This window comes from Brassica rapa, chromosome A05 (assembly GCF_000309985.2).
Source record: "Brassica rapa cultivar Chiifu-401-42 chromosome A05, CAAS_Brap_v3.01, whole genome shotgun sequence".
Classification (NCBI taxonomy): Eukaryota; Viridiplantae; Streptophyta; class Magnoliopsida; order Brassicales; family Brassicaceae; genus Brassica; species Brassica rapa.
In genome coordinates, this window is record NC_024799.2 from 24,922,767 (window position 1) to 24,940,565 (window position 17,799).

The following is a 17,799-nucleotide window of genomic DNA, read 5'->3' on the forward strand; positions in this document are numbered from 1 at the left end:
GGGACTAGGTGTAAAGTTTGTGTAGATCTGTTACTATACAATAGTTCTGGTGTGGAAATAGGTCGTTAACCCCAAATTTGGTTACATCATTGATATAATAGTTAAGCTATCTGATATTAATGTAATATCAAGTGAGTGATAGTCTCGTGGTTTTGAAAGTGAACAACAAAGACATTAATTTAATTTATTTGAGAATAACTTACATCGTAGATGTAGAATTATAAACGAACGATTCAAACACCAGAGAGTATTTCATGATTACTTTTATATATTTGCTACTATTGTTCACTTCCAGTTAGAAAACAATAATAGATTATAGACGTGTAACCATAGATGGTACTTGAACTTGTTAAACTATTGCACTCCGATAGTACTTTTTATATAGTACATAAATTTCTATATATTTTGGATAAAACCTTTGTTAGAAAATAATAAAATTTAAATGGGTTTCTATTAACTGAACGTATTACCCTTATTTATGACTAACGGGACCAGAGTTTTTTGTTTTTTTTAACGAGACCAACGTTTAAGACATATCAAGGATATAATTCATGGTAGTTTGATTTGTGTTTTTACTTTTACAGTTTTACTCACTACATCGCTATAAATTACTAATGTTATCCAAAATGATCATCTTGGTGAATTATATGTTGGGGCTAAAAATATACTAGTATATCTCTGCATGTTGAGTATTAATTGGCACTGATGGTGGTGGTTGTTCAATATTGTAAACAAGAAAAAGAGACATGACCACAAAGTCAAGTCCACTTCACAAATAGTTTACTGAGTCTTTATCCTTCTCGATTATAAAATGATTTGGAAAATAAAACAATGTGTGAGAGGGAGAAAGGGAAAGGAACATAAGGGAAGGTATGAAGTAGAAGTGAAGATGCATGCGATGGTGTGTCGGAAAGGCAAAAGCACATGCTCCACAACTTGAACTTCTCACTTGCGTCAGGGTTAAGTATCCTCTGTATCTTCTTACTTTTACTTATTACGTACCACCTCACTTTTCAGCCGTTCGATCCTGTTAGGAGATCTTAAAGAAATCACCTAAAATGGAAAGTTAATTGAAAGAATTACACTATAAGACAGTTTTGAGTTATTTATAACAAAATAAGACAGTTTCAGCTACTGAGGTACTTTTTTCTAATTTTATCACATTTCGTTTAATTTTTTAAGTTAAAACATAACTATATACTAATTCAGTAGGACCCACTATCATCTCTCTCTTATCTTCTTTATTTTGAACTTTTTTTTTTAATGATTGACTTTTATCTTTTTTATCGTTTTGAAGTTTTCATCATTTTTTTTTCAATTCTTTTTTGTCATGAGGTCCTTGGACATCATGATACTATCACGCAGGAGTCGGGCAGCGTCATCAAGAATCTCGCACTCAACAATGGAGATTTAGAACAAAATGTTTAACAAATTGGAAAAAAAAAAAACAGTTTTGTTCAAATTTTTGAATGTAAAACCATGAATTAGGTTTGAAATCTATCAGATCTGGACAAAATACATGAAAAAGTGAAGGAATTCGTAAAGAATCGTGAAAAATAGGTGAGAAAGGCGGAGATTAGAGTTTCTGGTCGATAGTGACCAAGAAAGAAGACGAGGTTATTTTCGTAATTTTCCATCATTAACTAAATCAAAGAGATTGTGTACACAATTTTCTCTTTTTGTAGGCTTTCTATCTCAATAACTAAGCATCTACGACTTCGTGAGCTCACAATAACGTTAACACAATGTACATGTGAATTATTTTCCTTCTTCCTATATACACGCATGGTCAGACATCTTTGAAATCTGAGTGAACCCAAATATCATCCTTCACATTTTGTGTAAGAGCTTCTGTGTTTTCATGGTAGCTTCATGGTAGATCTTAGCTTGATTAATTTCTGATTGTTTTACATATGTACACTATCATATTTAGCGTACACATATACACGTCTTTATTTAAAAGATGTATGACCTTGCGTGTACAAATCTGATTGAATCCCAATATTTTGGTATAGAGGTGCTTGTATGGGTATGGTACACACCCTTTTGTACATGTGGATATGTAAAGCGATGTACACGTGTATATAAAAATGAATCAATATATATGAACAAGTTGTACACATATAGGTGGATTGGTTGTTGCTTACTAAAACAATACCAAAATACATAATAAATAGATCAAGTCAAACTGAAAATGGTGTATATGACAATAGGTGCACACATGATTTTGTGTTTTACTCATATTAGCTTTGATGTTAGTTCATTTAATTTATTTTCCAATGCATTTAAGAATTAAAACATGAGTTTAGGATTTTAAAGAGAATACACGATTCTACGATACATTACTTTAGTAATATACAATGTACACATGTAAAGATAAAAATGTACACATGTAAAGATGTTCACATGTTATCTTTGTACACATGTAATCATGTACACATGTAATCATGTACATGTACATATAAAATCATGTTGTACATTTTTTGCAATTTTATTTAAGGAGTGGCATTTTAGTAATTTTTCTTTAAGGGATGTCTAGTTTTATGTACACATGAATTGTTGTACATGTGGATAGTGTATATGTATGTACAGCATATCATGTACATATGAATCATTTATTTTTCATATTTTTTAATGAAGGGTATTTTCGTAATTTTAACTTTATCTTCCCAAAATCAATTAGGATTTTCTGTAATTTCCCTCTATAACCGCCAGCCATTATTCTCACCTTAATCATCCTTTTTTTTTCTTGCTTATAATACATTTAAACATGTAAAAATATCATATAAGACATAATTTCAAGCTCCAAATGATTTTGTTTCTACAACAAAAACGTAAATCTTGTTTTTTCTTTTTATTAATGTCACAGCGTGAGAGGGATGAATTGTGGAACACGACGTGAAAGAAGAAGCTTTTTAACAGCTTTCGGCGAAGCCATTCCCTTCACCGATGCTTTTATTATATGGTTTATACCATTATTTCCATGGTTATAATAAAGAAAATAGGGACGAAGATGAAATACTGAATGAGTCAACTTAGTTATATTTAAATTATAATTTAGTTAGAAGAAAAGAGAATAGTTAGAAGAAAGTTAGAAAAAAATGTCTAAGGAGCAATAACTGCTCTAAAATATAATAAAAAACTCAAAACTGTCCTAGAGTGAAAATAACTCAAGTTAATTTTATGTGTGTTATCTTTATTGTTACATGTAAATTTTATATTATCATAAATGTAAATAATTTGTTTATCAAATTAAACTTTGTATACGCATAGTTACGTCATTACCGAAGAGTCATTAACAGACGAATAAAGTAATCACCAGACTTGGTTGGCTTGTATCCCTTTTATTTTGTACACAAGTTTATATTTAACCATATAAGTTCATGAACGAGATAAAGTCATTATTAAGACAAAGCCACACTAACTTTATAAATAACCTTATAACATGTTAGGACTTGGGATCCAATACCATTTAAGACAAGGTTGCATCAAACAATGACTAAAACTATTCAATACTATATTTTTAAATGTTCGCTTTTTTTTTGTCTAAAAATGTTCACTTGATATACATGAACTGCAAAAGAGAAAAAAAAGAAAATTGAAATAAATTAAATAATGATTGAAAAGAAATATCATCACGCAAAACCTTAAAAGTACTTTCGATGTCGTGTCCTCCTCCTCTTCATGTACATCAAAATAGTTTTTTTTTCTTTTAACATCAAAATAGTTCCCACAGTTTTCACATCAACTTAACCATTTTCACAATTTTCACTTTTTCTGTTACCTTCGTATAATACTATATTTAGTACCATTACCCATCACTCTTTCACCACCAAACATCTGCACATCCTCTCTGTTCTCTCTCGCTCTTTCTCTCTCTTTCTCACTCTCCAAGAAAACAATCACAAAATGTCAGTCAACCATTACTCAAACACTCTCTCGTCGCACAATCACCACAACGAACATAAAGAGTCTTTGTTCGAGAAGTCACTCACGCCAAGCGATGTTGGAAAGCTAAACCGTTTAGTCATACCAAAACAACACGCCGAGAGATACCTCCCTCTCAATAATTGCGGCGGCGGCGGCGACGTGACGGCGGAGTCGACGGAGAAAGGGGTGCTTCTCAGCTTCGAGGACGAGTCGGGAAAATCTTGGAAATTCAGATACTCATATTGGAACAGTAGTCAAAGCTACGTGTTGACCAAAGGATGGAGCAGGTACGTCAAAGACAAGCACCTCAACGCAGGGGACGTCGTTTTATTTCAACGGCACCGTTTTGATATTCATAGACTCTTCATTGGCTGGAGGAGACGCGGAGAGGCTTCTTCCTCTTCCGCCGTTTCCGCCGTGACTCAAGATCCTCGAGCTAACACGACGGCGTACTGGAACGGTTTGACTACACCTTATCGTCAAGTACACGCGTCAACTAGTTCTTACCCTAACAACATCCACCAAGAGTATTCACATTATGGTATAAAACTCTTTATTTTTTATCTCATTTTTTTTAATATATCCTAGATTATTAATTTATGCATTGTGTTTTAGATTGTTATACATATTCACATGGTATTTAAAAAAACATTCATCTTTTAAAAGCGAAATGTTTTATTTGCTTCTATAACTCTTCGTTATTGTAATTTTAGTATAATAGTATTTTTAATACGTTATTTTATTGTTTTTATTCTTAAAGTGTGAATTTACCCAGGAAATATATTTCGAGCAAAAAATTTGAGAGCTCAACCATTTTAGCTGGTGTAGTTTCTTTTCTTATAAATCTTGTCGGAATAAAATTATTTTATTTATCCTAAAATATGTGACGATTAGTTTAGTTGCGTGTATATGCACGTAAAATAACAACCTGAGATAACATTTTGTTATACATAGATATTTTCTTGTTTTGTCATATGTCTTTTTAATTCTGGACAAGAAAACAACCCCGACAATTTCAATAATCTTCCCCAAGTTGTAACTAATCCTTACTCGCTCGTAAGGAGAACCGTCCAATCCACTTAGACTAACGTGTTCATTATTTCTTCCTTTTAATTCATTTTAAAATATATGTAACTAAAAGAGACGCAAACGTGTTGTGACGGTGGAAATTGTAGGCCCTGTTGCTGAGACACCGACGGTAGCTGCAGGGAGCTCGAAGACGGTGAGGCTATTTGGAGTTAACCTCGAATGTCACAGTGACGTTGTGGAGCCACCACCGTGTCCTGACGCCTACAACGGCCAACACATTTACTATTACTCAACTCCACATCCCATGGTAAATTTACTTTTACATACCTGTCATATCAGTTTGCTGACGTTAGTACGTGCATGCTACTACGTGAATGAATACGATATAAAATTGAATTGATCTAAGTATTAAAACAGATGTCGTGGCTGTTTCGCGAGATGAGACAGATGAAATTAGTATTATTAAAATAGACATGGAAGAGCTACTGTTTAGTAAATAATAGTATAAAGAAGGAATCATGGAGAATAATACTACACTTGACTGTAAACGCACATGGCCAATTTGTTGATAACTTGTAGCCTACCATGATTTTGATTTTTCTTCTGTAGCCTACATTTTTTTTAAAGTCAAGTTTAATTTATTAATCTATATGCTGTATGCCTCAAGTATGAAGTTTAGTTTTACCATTCTTATTTGTTTGGCACCGTCATGTGTTTTCTTGTACAAGTCAAAGACTAATGCTAAAACTGTCGTTTCGCTAAAACTGTCGTTTCAGTGTTACCTGGACTTGTATTAGTACTGCAGCATTGATGTTAGGGTAGCTGGAATATAGTACATCCAGTATACAAGTTTAAGTAAGCATTAAAAATTATGAATAAAATTAGTTTTGAGCCGAATAATGGTTGAAAATAATTTAAAATTCTAACATATATATATATATATATTATATATATATATTATTGAAAGATCTCATAAGAAATCGGAAAATTAAAACTGTATTATATTGAATATGTTATCTGTCTCTTACAATATAATGCAGAAAATAAAGTGAATAATAACAGTTTAATTGTGTGTTGGTTTTGTGAAACAGAATATCTCATTTGCTGGAGAAGCAATGGAGCAGGTAGGAGATGGACGAGGTTGATAATCATCCAAAAAGAAGTGACAACTTTAGTTTTAACTTTAGATTATGAGCGCACTCCATACTTGGCCCAATTGTCATAGATAAAACACAAAAAGGAGGAGAATTAATAATTATCCGTTATCTATACTATTAAAAGGGAAAGGGAAGAAATTCTAAAAAATCTACTACTAAAAGTTATTGGACCTATTAGTTAAACTAACACCACATAATTCAGCCTATATTTATGCCAAAATGATATTCCATACATCAGTATATAGTTTCCTTAATGTCACGAGAATAACAACCTTAACCATATTCTACATAAATATTCTATTATTATTTCACTTAATACAGAAAAACTACGTAAAGAAATAATCATAACAAACAAATTTAATATTCAATGTATATAGTTTTTGGACTCTACATAGATAATCGAACATAATACAAACCATTTCGATGAATACCTTCGTAATACAAATTTGACAATATTCATTGTTCTAATTAAGTGATATGTTATTCATGTGTTTCTTGAATTTTATGAAATATTATCACATTTTTAATATCTGAAATTGAAAACTATATCAATCACAAAAATAATTGGTTTTACAATAATGTAAATTGATAGTTATAACTATCATATATGCCAGGAAATTTCATTTTTAATCTAAAATTGACAGCTCGAGTGTTAATATCAATGTTTTCAAAATCAGACGGGATATTGACTCGGCATTGTAGCTGGGTCAATGGTCAGATCAAGTCAATGGTTAGACCGGTTTAATCAATTTAACCAGATTTAAATTTTAATTTAATTTTAAATTAAGTAACTATATAAATGTAAGTATAACTATAAAATAATTTTGATACAACTTTATATCAATGTTATATTCTAAAATGATATGAAAATAAAATGAAAAATTCAAAAAAAAAAATGACAAAAACTAATTTATTTAGATAGGTGTTAGGAAACAATATGAACTTTTGATGAAATCTTATTAAAATTTTGAATTTTAATTTTATTTATTTCACTTGAATTTGAGAAAACCAGATTTTATTATCAAACTGGATTACGGGTTTTAATGATTTAACTGGTTTTCGACCAAGTTTGCCGGTTTAACTCAAATCCAGCTTTTAGCACAATCCTGTGTGAGTCACGGTCTGACCTGGTATGACATGTTCGATCGTACGGCTTGGTCCGGTTTAAAAAATGGTTAGTACATTTCAATAATTAAAATATATTTTTTTTATATTGAATATCTTTACAGTTAAAAAAATATATATCATCTTTGAATCTATTTCGAACAAATCTAAAAAATAATAAAACATTAAAAATCAATAATTATAACGTGAAACACAAAATAGTAGTACTTTTTAAATCAATTAAAGATATCAAAAACCTGCGCTTTTAAAGCGCGAGTCAAAATCTAGTTTATTCAGTTATTTACCTACCATTCAGCTAACTTGAAAACATATATGAAAAAACAAAGAGGATATTTTTCTCCTACATTTGAGGCAGAGAATTCTAAAAGAAGTAAATATGGTATATTATTTGATGCCTGAGGTTGAGAATCTGAGATAATTCAATGAAGCTTGCAGAAAGCATTTGGAAACTTGTATCAGGTCTATGCATATGTATGACTCAATGATGATGAAAGAGTATTTGGAAAGTGTTGATCATGGGATGAGATTACAAGATGAAAAGAGTGTGGGGCTAACTTTTTTTTTGGAACACAAAGTGTGGGCCTAGCCAAGAGATTAAAGAATAGTGCATAGCATGTGTGTAAAATGTTTATTACATCGTCTTTTCTATCTGGTCCAGAGCAAAACCTAAGGACCATTTTATTCTATTTACTCTACTTTGGTTTCTTTATTGTCTTTTTTTTGCATCGCAAAAAAGTGTAGAAGGAATCTCTGAATCATTTTTACAAGATACTTTGACAAAAAAAATTTAGGTCCCAATTGTTTCTTGGAGTTTGAGTTTGATTTTGCGTTTCTATGATTAGAATATAACATGACGCAATTGCAAATGCAAACTCAAACGAATAGATCGGGACTTTAGTATTCTCCTTCGTGTTTAAATTTAGATATTCCTCTATTTGGCTCCTTTAAGTGCTTGCTGATAAGCTCAAATTATTCCTTTTTATCTTCGAGAGTTTTCATCCACCAGTTCAATGAAGTCTGTTCTCTATTACTATAGCTTATGTAAATAAACAAACCATCTCTTTCAATATGTAACAATACTTTGTATGTATGCGTACAAAACTTGTAAATATACCCGCGTTTATCATAAGAAGAAAACCATCAAGTTAATTTATGAATAGCTTTGTTTTATTGTCCAGATGATCGATCTAAATTAAACATGTACCCGAAAGTGGGAGAAAACTTCTTTTACTGTACGTTAATTGATTTTGTGAGATGCATCTATTAATATTTGTTTATGTCACATGCATGGATTGATAGGGGAATCTTACGAGTTATTACGTTACCGGAACATGTATGTATTTATTAAAACTTTCCTCTGGCAAAAGAAGACCGCATTAATAATTTTCACGTCTCTTCTTTACAAAGACGAGAGATAGAAATTTTATGCGGACATGGATCATCATCAAGAATCAAATTCTCCGAAGCAGCTCTTCCCTCTATCTTCGTCTCCTTTCTTCTCAACCTTCAAGACCAAGAAACATATTTTCGTGGGGACTTCTCTCCTCATCAGTTTCCTAATAATCTCCGTTATATTCGTCAATCTAGCCCGCTTCGAGCCTCATCTATATTTTGGATTCTTATCTTCATCATCGAAAACACTAACGAAGGAACAAAGCAACAACAACGTATGCGACTATTCGTACGGAAAATGGGTTCGTAGACAACAACGTGACATGGAAGAAACGTCTTACAGAGAAGATTGTCGGTTTCTAGATCCTGGTTTTCGTTGTCTGAATAACGGAAGAAAAGATTCTGGTTTCCGACAATGGAGATGGCAACCACACGGCTGCGATCTTCCACGGTATGTATTTTGCTTGGAACTCAAGGTATTGGTCGGGATTAAAACAAACTTTTAGGGTTACGAGCGGCTCACTAGACCTTTGGATATGAATCTCCCGCCAATCTAGTTCATTTTTTTTATTCTTTTGTTTAACCAATGGTGACTTGGTTTATTTGGTGTGAAACGATTATAGATTCAACGCAAGAGATTTTCTGGAGAAGAGTCGGAACGGGAGGATTGTGTTCGTCGGAGATTCCATCGGAAGAAACCAATGGGAATCTCTTTTGTGTATGCTTTCACAAGCCGTGTCTAACAAGTCTGAGATATATGAAGTAAACGGGAACCCTATAAGCAAGCATAAGGGTTTCCTCTCTATGCGATTTCCAGAACAAAACCTAACAGTCGAATATCATAGAACACCTTTTCTTGTCGTGGTTGCTAGACCACCTGAGAACTCACCGGAAGATGTCAAGATGACTGTTAGAGTCGATGAGTTTAACTGGCAGTCGAAAAGATGGGTCGATTCTGATGTTCTAGTGTTCAACACAGGACATTGGTGGAACGAAGACAAAACCTTTAACTCGTAAAAGGCCTCATGTTTAAATTTAACATTCTTAAAACAAAACGACGAGTACCCTAACCGTTTTCTCTGGTGTATCTGCAGAGGTTGCTATTTTCAGGAGGGAGGTAAATTGAACAAGACAATGGGAGTAATGGAGGGATTTGAGAAGTCTTTGAAGACATGGAAGTCATGGATATTAGGAAAGCTAGATTCTGAGAGTAGCTATGTCTTCTTCAGAAGCTTTTCTCCCGTGCATTACAGGTCTTGTTTCACAACAATCTATGTGGGTGAATCAGAGACAAGAGTCTCTAGAATCTATGGTAACCAAAGCTTTTTGGGGTGTTGCAGGAATGGGACATGGAACTTGGGTGGTTTGTGTGATGCAGATACAGAGCCAGAAACTGATATGATGAAAATGGAACCTGACCCTATCCACAACAATTATATGTCTGAAGTAATACAAGGAATGAGATATGAACATAGTAATGTTAAGTTTTTGAACATTACATATCTGACCGAGTTCAGGAAAGATGCTCATCCTTCGCGGTATCGAGAGCCAGGAACTCCAGAAGATGCTCCTCAAGATTGCAGTCACTGGTGCTTACCCGGTGTGCCCGACACATGGAATGAGATCCTCTATGCGCAGCTATTGGCAATGAATTACCGAACAAAATGAAAAAGAGGTACACAAGTATTCTTAGTCATATGCTATTTTCTCGATGCTTTCTTCGGGCTCAGTTTCATTTGTTTGCAGTTCCTTGACTTTCTCGAGCTGTCTCAATAGGTTCAATCTTTCTGGCCCGTATGTGGAAGGAATCTGAATGAAGACGGATACTATCAACACTGATACAAAGAAAAGGTTTTTGAATATTGATGGATTATGAAGAGAAGGTGTACGTACCAGGCCTGGGACATATCTCTGAATTGCAGCCAGCATAGCTGCGTGACCAACCGCTGTAACCTGTTCAGAATAGCTTACTCATTAGATACTATTAAACAAATGGAGCTGAGAATGACAAATGTTAACATAGTTTTGTACAAAGTAAATTAACTAAGGATGTAACTTGGAGTAACTCAGACAGTGTTTATCAGAATAGAAAAGAAGTGAACAATAAACTTGTGTGTAAGGTTAATTTTTGCTTACAGGAAGAAGCATCAGAATACCGATGGGAATGACTGATGCCAAGTCAGTCATGGTTCTGCGCAGAGCTTTCTTTTCTTTTTGTGTTAATTCATCACCAATGAGAGACCGCCGAAGTAGCTTCATAGCAGCTGCCGAGTCAATAGCAAGAAGCTGAGTACCTTGCCACACGTCCTGTAAATAGAAATAAGTTAACAAATCTGACAGAGGAAAAGAAAATGACCCAATGAAACTGAACGTGACATATAGCTTTAGTCTTTAAGGGAGACATTGATACCGTTGTGGTTTCTCTTAGCTTGTGAAGAGTTTTCTCGATCATGTTTTCCTTCTTTGAAATTTGAACCAACTGAACGCCTGTTGGTCTACTGCTTGGTTGAGGAGGATCTTCAGAGATTCTTTCCTGCAGAATATGAACAAACAATTCTAAGCTCGTACCAGTGATACATAGACCAAAGACCTAACATTTCGGTTGACTAAAACAGAGCTGATGAGCATCTTCTACCATGTTGAGAAGCTTAATCACGAACGTAATATAGCTGAGAGCACAACAAAATAATTATGCTAGTACCGAATTATTATTATCATACAGGCTTTGACTAAAAAAGTTTCTAAAACGATGGTTTGCATGAAGAGGATTCCCACTATCCTCTTATAATCCTCAGTTAATCCAACTAATGATAAACGTGTATTTTAATTAACTTGGAGGAAATGAGTGCACTTTCTAAACCAGAACTTTACACTTAACGACATCTTGCAGTAGCAGCTGTTTACTAACCTCATCATCTATTGACTGAGCAGTGCTTCTTTTAACCCGCATTTCCAGTTCTATCAGTTCGTTCCTTAGGATTTCAAATCGACTAATTTCATTTGGTTCCGAGTCCATGCGAAGTAAGTCTCCACTGGATTTCCCAACAATATCACCACCCTGCATATGTGAAAACAATTCATGAAACCTTTATAAGTGGTGGTAGAAATGGCTGGACTTTAGATGCATCATCTCCTTATTTCAAGAAAACCAAATAGTTACACATACCAAGTAATTGACAAGAGAAAACACAGAGTTCCATGCAGAAGAATGATCAAAAGATTTCAGGGTACTTACCGATAACTCAGGATCAGGATTACTCTTTGGACGCGGTTCAAAGAATCCCCAGAATCCACGACTCACACTAATGCAGAGGACACAACAAATACGGTCATTGTTACCAGAGTGGAAAAAAGTATTTACCCTTATATCGTTCAAACTAACAAAAGTAGACGTAAAAAGGAATAATACCAAGCAATACGTGACATACCTTTTGCCTTCACCTTCAGAACTAATTGCATTCTTTGTGATTTTGCCTTTAAAATACCGTTTTTGTACCTCGTAGGATTCCCGAGAGTCGTTTTTGTCACCTTCCTGAGTTAACCATATGAGATATTAGTTTCCCAAACGATTTAGAAACACAACATGCACTTTGTAATTCTTCGACTGATGCTACACCGCTTAAAGAGGGATACAATTAATCTGTTTTGGTCCATCTGGCAACCTTAGCATTCAAATAATATCATACTCGACAGAACCAAACAAAATGTCAAATGAGATAAAAAAACCTGTTGCAGGGAAGCTGTTTTGGCTCTGAAAGTTGCCTCCAAAAACTCAGCCTCTTTTTTAAGCTTCCGTATTTTCTCAAGGTCAGAGCAAGCGGCTTTTATTTGTTCCTTTCCAGACGATGAGTTGGATACATACAACTCCTGTAGCAGGCTTTCCAATCGCACGAGGGCTTCATCTACACTTTCTAGGGCCTGGGGACTATGTACTGTTAGTATATATATTGTATTCGATAAGACAGCACTTTAAATGGAAACAGATCCAAGTAGTGTACAGAGTACAGTGGTCTTTCCCAAAAAAATACAACTGATAGAAGACCAACCTTGTCAAAGGAGTCCGACTCTCTAACAGCTGATGACGCATTCCTGAAAAAAACCGGTTTATGTTACTTCCATCGAGTATTATTCAAGTGCTTACGGTCTACTGAATCGATAGTAACTGATTAGGGTAAGCCCCAAAAGTTAAAGGATATTTTCCACACAATTTATTGTAACTACAACAAAATTGTAGGTATTAAAGAAGCTTAAAATTTTGCTTTACTATATTTCTCGCAGGTACTACTATTATGCATTCTCCAGTATTAGTACAATACACTAGTCAGGCAGGAGAGTAATTTTCCAAATGCAAGCAAGAGTGCATAGAACAGAGAGTGGGAGGTTTCAGTTATCTTACTTTGATATCGCCAGTTCTTCCCTGCACCTAATCACACTCTTGTGCCTAAGCATAAAGAACAAAGTCAACAAGGTCCCTTATTACTGTTCATCTATGATCCAAATATTGAGTAGAGTATGTCAAATACCCCTTGGATAGGAATTTTGCAGCCTTGACATTAGAAGGGTTCTCTGGCCATTTACTATGTTTAATGAAGCTCTGTAGCCAATAAGAGCAAACATCCAGCACTTGGGGAATAACTTCGTAATTAGGTGGCCCTTCTGGTTTGCTCCTATGCCCGTGTGATTGTTTCGGAGGCTGTGCGCCAGTACTGTTTGGATAGAAAGGAATCCATTCTAGCTCTTCGCAAACAACCTATACAACAAAATTTCCATGATAAGACATCAAAATGGTTATGTGAAGTTTCCACCGATGATTCGATTATGCCTACCTCTACATAAAGTTGGTATGAACTAATGGCTGAAAGTTGAGGATAGTACAGGACGCTGCCCCCAATGAGATGCCTGAAATAAAGAAGTTGAACGAGTATGAATCAAGACTGTGATAAGCAAACACAAACTTACAAAAGTTAGTGGGAATGGAAAGAGAGTTAAACAATGACAGTTACCTAACAAGGTCTTCCAAAGGGTTCTCAAGAGAATCAAAACCATTTGCAGCTAAATAGGACTGCGTGCTCCTGCCCAAGGCAATGAAGAATCCAAAGATGGCTAAATCCCTCTCCAAAACCTGCAAGGCACCGACAGGTCTCAATTAACCCCAGAAGTATACTGCCATAAATCTTTCAACACAATAAAACAGAGACAAACTTGAATCACTGTTTTTTTACTTGAAAAGCTCTATAAACTAAAGTCTTCCAATAAGTTTTTTATTTCTACAAGCGTCACTTTATCTTAGATCCTGTAGCAATTTCCCTTCAATTTATAAACTGTTTGCGTCACTTCCTGATGTTCAAAAGGTAGAGTAAGCTAGACAATATATTATGTTCATGATAGTCAAACATTAAGAACTCAATGACAACTGCAAAAAAAAACTAAAAGCTGCTTAGGTGTGTCTTCTAATTTTTACCTCTATACTTTCGGAAGTTGTTAACCTTGACCATATTTTTTCCCGATCTATAGCCCGCTGCAGTTGTTTCTGTATAAGATCGACCCAGAAAACAACTTCATCTGTAGCAACGTCACCTTTTAGGCCCAGTGCTGCCCGAGGACCAAAATGAGTAAGAAATTCTCTTTGTAGGCCTATGGTTTTGATTGAATGATACGCTTGAGGGAGTGGAACGAAGTCTACAACTTTTTCCATCAATCTCCCAGTTGTATCTGGAAGCGAAGAAAAGAAGGGCGGGCAGGAAAACTTTGCCGGGCCAAGTTTCGTGATTGCTGCAATGGAATTTAGCACAAGCATGAGAAGTGACACCTCAATCTCATTACTTGCAGCGGATGACTTTCCTTTAGTATAGCTGGAATGAACCATAAAGCACCGCCACTTCATCAGAACTCCACAGTCAAACTAGTATTCTATAGAACTTACTAATAAGAGGTAAGATTCGAAGCAAGTTTAACCGAAAAGAAGGAGATTTAAAAGAGAACACATACAAAGAAGTGGCGGCAAGAAATCGTTGATCTCCCTCAATATAATTCACAAAAGATGTCACTACAGAAGGAACTTGCTCAGACCAAAACCATTCATAAGCTTCAGGATGTTTGGCTGATAGAGTATCCCGCATCATATTCTCAAGGGGAGCAGCTTGGCGTGATAAGCTGTAAAACGCCAAATTTTTTAACACAAGAAAAAAAACTAAAAACAAGTCAAAGGTTCAATTCTAGATAGCACGGGCCATTTCCAGTAAGATTTCAAACATCGATGGGTATGCAGGAAAACAAATACCAAAAAGCAACGCCAACAGAAATCTCCAAGAATCTTATTGTTAATTGTCCTGCAAAGACTAGAGAGTTTGTGTTCAACTAGTTAACATAGCCATGTTGAGATTAACTAGGAATGCTTAGCTGGAGAAGATGTATGAATCAGAAAGCCAACTTAGACATTAAATAAATAGCTAAACTAATTTACAATCTAATATAATCTATAGCAAGCAAAAGCATATCAAAAATCCCAGATTTAAAAAAAAGGTTAATGACGGAGTACCTCCTCTGAACGAAGACGTTAACATCCTCGTCTCTGTTATTTCCTCTCGACGAAATCTCATTTACAGCTTGTAGTAAGGAGTACAGAGAAGCCTGTAAATCAAGTATGTAAGATAAATTTGAGCACACTGAGGACAAAACTTTGCAAAAATAGGAAACTGCAACAGAAAGACGCAAACCTGATAGGAAAGAGTCTTCAACCAAGCATTTCTATCATCCCCCAGCCAAGTAGCCGAAAACCACGAAAACCTAGGCGGAGTAATCTTCTCTTTAACAGCAAACTCAAGAGTTCTCGCAGCATCGTGCAGAGACTGGATGAGTCCATTACAGTAGCTTTCCTCTTGCAACGATCCCGCGAGCTTGGCCCTCACCTCCCCAACACTACTTCCATTAACAGCCACTCCATCTTCAGCAGACGCCAGGAGAAAAGGCTGCACGAGCCTCCTCCGTGCTTTCTTCTTCTTGTAATGCGAACTCCTTTCGAGAAAACCATATCTCACAAACAATTGGCTCCTAGGACTGCTCAAACAATCCAACCGCACCGCCGCCTTTTTGCAGGATACGAACGATACAAAGGAGATCCGCGGCTGGCATGGAGTTGAAGAGCTACAAAAGAAGCCAGATCCATGATTAAGCAATCAATCAATCTCAGTTTCCCTAACCACCAAGACTTGACTCCTCATCAATTTCTTCCTAACCTCTAATTTTAAAATCCTAAAACCATCAGCTCGCAAGGCTCATAGTCTTGAGGTCACGGGTTCAAATCCCTGTCTCCGCAACATTAAAGGAATAAACGAAATACGTGCAGGATCATCCTCAAGAACAATCGCGAAAGGTAATTTATAAGCGAATACTGAAGAAGATGATCCACAAGGATTAAAAATTGATTTACCTTGAAGATACGAGAGCAGGTCGATGTAGTTTAGCTGCCATCTACATGAAACGTTTACTCAAAAAACCAGCGGGAAAAAATATTTTTTCTACGATTTTGGTTGGTCAGAGGAAACTGGTGAAGATTGACGAGAAAACGATGAAGAAGATGAAGAATAAAAAGGAGGTGACGTGGCACCATGAAGACTCTTTATCCTTGTTAGACTAAGTGACGGTCGACTAAATAACTGCGTGACGGTCCACTTTAAAAACGCCACGTATTATCTTTCCGTGCTACGCTTGGTAGCATTATCTATACCCAGCATATCCGAAAATAAAAATATACATACGCGACGACGACAGGTAAACGAAAACAAATTAAATTTATAATATGTTGACAAAAAAAAAAAATTAAATTTATAATATAAGATTAAAGGATTTTTTTTTTAAGATTAAAGGAGATTAAATTTGAGAAAATCATTTAGTTTTTTTTTTTTCACAAAAGCAGAGCTACAATCACACTTTCAGAAAATATTAATACAAACATAAACAAGGATGAATAATATACACACACGTGACAATGGTTTTACAATAATGGTAACAACATTTATAAGAGTATTGATTAGCGCCTCTTGAGAGCGACGCCGGAGAGAACGACCAAGATCATGAAGAATACAACGGCGACAAAGGAGGAGACAACAGCTCCGCTGGTTTTCTGACAGAAGTCACCAAACTGCTGGCAAATGGGAAGCCAGTTCGTGTTCTGGTTTCCATTGTGTGCTACATAAGATATCGCTGCCGCCGATGATGCAGCCGCCATGGTCAACCCCATAATCGCCTGTCCACCAAGACAAAGCATTGTTAGTGTTTCAGTGACATACTCATGTAATAGTATTGAAGTGTTTTGAGTATGTATACAGTGTCAAGAACGAGCAAGAGGAGTCTTGGAGCGGCGGCGAGAGGGCGAACGATGGTGACTACGGAGATAGGAAGTGAGAGGACGATGTATCCTGCAACCATGGACATGGCAATCACAAAGAACCTGTGAAAAAAGATATGACCTAGTTAGGTGACTTGAATGACAAGGAAACTATATAACTGATCAAGCATCAGTATAAGTCAGTTACTGGAAAGTTGGTAGATCGTCGTAGCCAGCTTCGAACTGTAAGAACTGTGTAAAGAAAGGAAGAGTCTCGTCGCTAGTAAACATCGTTCCAGCGGCCACTGATGCTGCAACAATGGCAGCTAAACGGAGGAGGAAGTCGAAGATTGAGAGACCTCTATTGTATCCACCAGTAGTGTGGTCTTTAGCTACACCGATTAGAGGAGATTTTCCTTTCATTGCTGAGCTGGACTCTGCAGGAACATCGATGAATGTAGATTCGTTCTTCATATCTCTTGTTTTTGGTTGCTTGAGACTAATCTTTTGTGTTGTTTTTGAAAGGAGAATCAAAGAGAGTTTGCTGCTTTGGTGGTGAACAAGAGCAACGGGGTTAAGAGTTTTTATAGGAAGTTCAGGGTTTTGTTGGAATAAATGGAGCAGAAGATGTGGATAATGAAGAGTAGTTGCTTCTTTTTTTTCCTCTCTACACACTAAATAAACAAAGGGAGATGGAGTTGGTCAACATAAGTAAACAATAATGTAAAGTCAAAAGTCTCATTTAACTAAATAAAAGTGTGCTCATAATGTATAGTCTTCACTTGTCTCCTTTCATGCCAACTATTTAGCAGGATTTTTAAATTTAGGCACTGAAAAGCT

The 17,799-nt window shown here is 35.6% G+C and overlaps 4 protein-coding genes across 5 annotated transcripts; 2 read left to right on the forward strand and 2 right to left on the reverse strand.

Moving 5' to 3' along the window:
* Positions 1-1,101: 1,101 nt before the first annotated feature.
* On the forward strand, positions 1,102-6,271 carry LOC103870330 (B3 domain-containing protein At3g11580). Its single transcript, XM_009148455.3, has 3 exons — positions 1,102-4,471; positions 5,106-5,266; positions 6,051-6,271. The coding sequence occupies exons 1-3, from the start codon at positions 3,910-3,912 to the stop codon at positions 6,102-6,104; spliced, it is 777 nt and encodes a 258-aa protein (XP_009146703.1). The 5' UTR covers positions 1,102-3,909; the 3' UTR covers positions 6,105-6,271.
* A 1,471-nt stretch (positions 6,272-7,742) lies between these two features.
* Positions 7,743-10,390, forward strand: LOC103870333 (protein trichome birefringence-like 8). Of its 2 annotated transcripts, XM_009148458.3 has the most exons (4): positions 7,743-9,084; positions 9,257-9,646; positions 9,728-9,886; positions 9,974-10,390. In XM_009148458.3, exons 1-4 carry the CDS (start codon positions 8,675-8,677, stop codon positions 10,299-10,301), a joined length of 1,287 nt encoding a protein of 428 aa, XP_009146706.1. In that variant the 5' UTR covers positions 7,743-8,674; the 3' UTR covers positions 10,302-10,390. The 2 variants fall into 2 exon arrangements, with proteins under 2 accessions (XP_009146706.1, XP_033148392.1); XM_033292501.1 differs by having other exon boundaries at positions 9,728-10,390.
* Positions 10,033-16,103, reverse strand: LOC103870332. Its single transcript, XM_009148456.3, has 18 exons — positions 16,063-16,103; positions 15,350-15,776; positions 15,172-15,263; positions 14,622-14,786; positions 14,095-14,485; positions 13,637-13,755; positions 13,460-13,532; positions 13,157-13,383; positions 13,030-13,074; positions 12,680-12,722; positions 12,360-12,551; positions 12,062-12,165; positions 11,869-11,935; positions 11,542-11,691; positions 11,044-11,166; positions 10,770-10,940; positions 10,527-10,586; positions 10,033-10,442 (listed from the first exon to the last, which is right to left on the reverse strand). The coding sequence occupies exons 1-18, from the start codon at positions 16,101-16,103 to the stop codon at positions 10,323-10,325; spliced, it is 2,610 nt and encodes an 869-aa protein (XP_009146704.2). The 3' UTR covers positions 10,033-10,322.
* A 399-nt stretch (positions 16,104-16,502) lies between these two features.
* Positions 16,503-17,559, reverse strand: LOC103870334 (casparian strip membrane protein 2). Its single transcript, XM_009148460.3, has 3 exons — positions 17,168-17,559; positions 16,959-17,082; positions 16,503-16,878 (listed from the first exon to the last, which is right to left on the reverse strand). The coding sequence occupies exons 1-3, from the start codon at positions 17,431-17,433 to the stop codon at positions 16,663-16,665; spliced, it is 606 nt and encodes a 201-aa protein (XP_009146708.1). The 5' UTR covers positions 17,434-17,559; the 3' UTR covers positions 16,503-16,662.
* Between the last annotated feature and the right edge of the window lie 240 nt (positions 17,560-17,799).

Bases quoted from the DNA above. Each gene is read 5' to 3' on its own strand.
- LOC103870330 (XM_009148455.3), top strand. From the start codon at position 3,910: ATGTCAGTCAACCATTACTCAAACACTCTCTCGTCGCACAATCACCAC. The intron at 4,472-5,105 runs GTATAAAACTCT...TGGAAATTGTAG, and splicing joins CCAAGAGTATTCACATTATG to GCCCTGTTGCTGAGACACCG. The intron at 5,267-6,050 runs GTAAATTTACTT...TTTGTGAAACAG, and splicing joins ACTCAACTCCACATCCCATG to AATATCTCATTTGCTGGAGA.
- LOC103870333 (XM_033292501.1), top strand. From the start codon at position 8,675: ATGGATCATCATCAAGAATCAAATTCTCCGAAGCAGCTCTTCCCTCTA. The intron at 9,085-9,256 runs GTATGTATTTTG...AAACGATTATAG, and splicing joins CACGGCTGCGATCTTCCACG to ATTCAACGCAAGAGATTTTC. The intron at 9,647-9,727 runs GTAAAAGGCCTC...GTGTATCTGCAG, and splicing joins GAAGACAAAACCTTTAACTC to AGGTTGCTATTTTCAGGAGG.
- LOC103870332 (XM_009148456.3), bottom strand. From the start codon at position 16,103: ATGGCAGCTAAACTACATCGACCTGCTCTCGTATCTTCAAG. The intron at 15,777-16,062 runs GTAAATCAATTT...CTTCTTTTGTAG, and splicing joins CCTGCTCTCGTATCTTCAAG to CTCTTCAACTCCATGCCAGC. The intron at 10,941-11,043 runs GTATCAATGTCT...TTCTATTTACAG, and splicing joins AGCTAAGAGAAACCACAACG to GACGTGTGGCAAGGTACTCA.
- LOC103870334 (XM_009148460.3), bottom strand. From the start codon at position 17,433: ATGAAGAACGAATCTACATTCATCGATGTTCCTGCAGAGTCCAGCTCA. The intron at 17,083-17,167 runs GTAACTGACTTA...CTTTTTTCACAG, and splicing joins GACGATCTACCAACTTTCCA to GTTCTTTGTGATTGCCATGT. The intron at 16,879-16,958 runs GTATACATACTC...CTTGGTGGACAG, and splicing joins TCTTGCTCGTTCTTGACACT to GCGATTATGGGGTTGACCAT.